The sequence below is a fragment of the Centropristis striata genome, chromosome 13 (assembly GCF_030273125.1).
Source record: "Centropristis striata isolate RG_2023a ecotype Rhode Island chromosome 13, C.striata_1.0, whole genome shotgun sequence".
In the NCBI taxonomy this organism is placed as follows: Eukaryota; Metazoa; Chordata; class Actinopteri; order Perciformes; family Serranidae; genus Centropristis; species Centropristis striata.
The window spans coordinates 33,801,613-33,804,270 of NC_081529.1; the positions used below are offsets into that span (position 1 = coordinate 33,801,613).

Genomic DNA, 2,658 nt, shown 5'->3' on the forward strand with positions numbered 1-2,658 from the left:
GTCTCTCGCCTTTAAAGAATTATTACAACCTCCAGTAAAAACACTGTTTAAGGTCCTGAGTGTCTTTATACAGGTACATCTCAAAAAAATTAGAATATCATGAAAAAGTTAAATATTTTTTGTCAATTATTGCAGAAAGTGAAACTCATATATACATAGACACACACACATATATATATATATATATATATATATATATATATTTTTTTTTTTTTTTTATGTAAATGTGCACTTTATGGAGCTTTGATTTAAAAAAAAAAATGTTATACAGTATTTACACTTAAATAAAAGGTTTCAATAAAACTACTTGTGATATTTGACTTTGACTGAACATTTGCTCTCACTTTGCGCTAAAACATCAGGATATATATTGTATATAGATATTTAGCCTAAATATATCTGGATATGACTTTTGTTCCATATCTCCCAGCCATAAGCATATAGAAATTAACACACTTTTTTTTAGAAGCATGACATTTGTGTTTAAAATATCCTTTTTTTATTGATCTTATGTAATATTCTAATTTTCTGAGACACTGAGTTTTGTGTTTTCATTCTCTCAAAGCCAGAATCATCAAAATTACAAGAAAAACAGGCTTGAAACAAGGTTATTATAGTTAATAAAATAGTTTATAAAACTAAAGTTCATTATACTTGCTATTTTTAAGTTTAATAACTTAACAAAAATAAGAAAACACAACTGTTCAGTTAAGTCAGATTAACTTGGCTAACTTAAGTTGGTAACAATTAGAAAGATCAAGTTTATAATACTTGCTGTTTTTAAGTTTATTAACTTTAAAAAATGAAGTAAATGCACTTAGATTTAAAGTAAATTTAACAAGTACATATCAAGTAAACCTAACTTAAGACTATCAGTTATGTTTACTTACCATTTTTTAGTGCAATTGGTTTCCTAAATTCTTTTAAGTAAGCTCAACTTCTCATATTTTAGAGCATGGGTCTCAAACTCGCGGCCCGCGGGCCAATTGCGGCCCTCGTGACGATATTTTGTGGCCCCCACCTTGATATGAAAGTTTAATGTGAGTTTTATATGAATGGCACTTTACCGTGTTGTGTGTGGAAGGTCCCTTTAATTACTTTTTTTTGGTGTGATTTTGTGTTTTTTTTTGTTGTTAATTTTGTATTTTAAAAAATAATAATTTTGTGTCTTTTTGGCAAGTCTGTGTCTTTTTTTCTTAGTAATTTTGTCTTTTTTCAGTAATTTTGTGTCTTTTTTCAGTCATTTTGTGTCTTTTTTGGTTATTTTGGTTTTTTTTTTGTCATTTTGTGTCTTGTTTTGATCATTTTGATACTGCCTCCAGCTGCCCCCAGGTAATTTGAGTTTGAGACCCCTGTTTTAGAGTGTATATAATGTATGAGTTTCACTTTCTGAAATAATCCACAACAAATATTGAACTTTTTCCACAATATTCTAATTTTTTTTTACATGTACCTGTACATCCTTGGTCTTATTATAGTATTTCTATTTCTATTTGGTATTTCTTCACTAGTGCTCCTGTCTGTCCACTCTGAACTTCATGGTGACCACGTCCTGGATCCCAGCCTGCAGCTCGTCATGCTCCTGCACGGCGGAGACTCCTTTCGGGGTCCCGGTGAGGATGAGGTCCCCCTCCTCCAGGGTGATGAACTCGCTGATGTAGCTGATCAGATACGGGACGGAGAAGATCATCTGGGAGGTGCAGCCGTCCTGCCGCAGCTGGTCGTTCACCTTCAGCCACAGCTTCACCTGCCCCGGGTCCGGGATGCGCTCCTTGGGGATGAAGTCGCTGACGGGGCAGGAGGTGTTGAAGGCCTTGGCCAGGGTCCAGGGCAGACCCTTGGACTTGCACTCGTCCTGCACGTCCCGGGCCGTCATGTCCAAGCAGAGCGCGTAACCTGCAACATGCTCCATGGCGCAAGACTGGGGGATGGCCGTGCCCCCTTTCCCGATCACCACCCCCAACTCCACCTCATGGTGCAGGTTGGTGGAGTAGAGGGGCACCAGGATGGAGGAGCCCTCTCTCACATATGCAGAAGGGGGCTTCAGGAACAGGACGGGCTCTGTGGGAATCGCATTTTTCAGCTCTTTGGCGTGGTCTGCGTAATTTCTCCCGACGCAGATGATCTTCCTGCCCCATTCCCAGAACTGGGAGATGTTTCTTGCTGCCATTGTGGAGAGAAATGTGAAGGTTTGACCCGCTCTGAAGCTGTCACAACCGGTTACACTAAACTTTGACCGACACTGGTGATGTGTCATTCGTGAACGAGCCGGTTCAAAGATTCGACTCTTTTAAGTGAACGACGGGAGCCGGATTTTAGCGTATTGCGAAAGTCCACACATTTTGCAAGGCACAATATGTCAAAAGTCTCTCGCCTTTAAAGAATTATTACAACCTCCATTGAAAAACACTGTTTAAGGTCCTGCATGTCTTTATACAGGTACATCTAATTATCTAATTAACTTATTTACTGTGTGAAAGTGAGAATTAATGTAATAGATATGAATGTAATAACTTATTCGGAATGATTTCTGTATATAATAATGTCTACAATGTTTAATTGTTAAGTGATTTTTGTTTTGTCTTGTGGACCCCAGGAAGACTAGCTCGTCCCACTTTTGGTGACAGCTAATGGGGATCTTTTTAACAATAAACAATA

General features: G+C 37.7%; 1 protein-coding gene across 1 annotated transcript; it reads right to left on the reverse strand.

The window, feature by feature from the left end:
- Positions 1-247: 247 nt before the first annotated feature.
- Positions 248-2,318, reverse strand: fahd1 (fumarylacetoacetate hydrolase domain containing 1). Its single transcript, XM_059347257.1, has one exon. It carries the CDS (start codon positions 2,255-2,257, stop codon positions 1,508-1,510), a length of 750 nt encoding a protein of 249 aa, XP_059203240.1. The 5' UTR covers positions 2,258-2,318; the 3' UTR covers positions 248-1,507.
- Positions 2,319-2,658: the final 340 nt, after the last annotated feature.

Coding starts and splice junctions, on each gene's coding strand:
- fahd1 (XM_059347257.1), bottom strand. CDS start 2,257: ATGACACATCACCAGTGTCGGTCAAAGTTTAGTGTAACCGGTTGTGAC.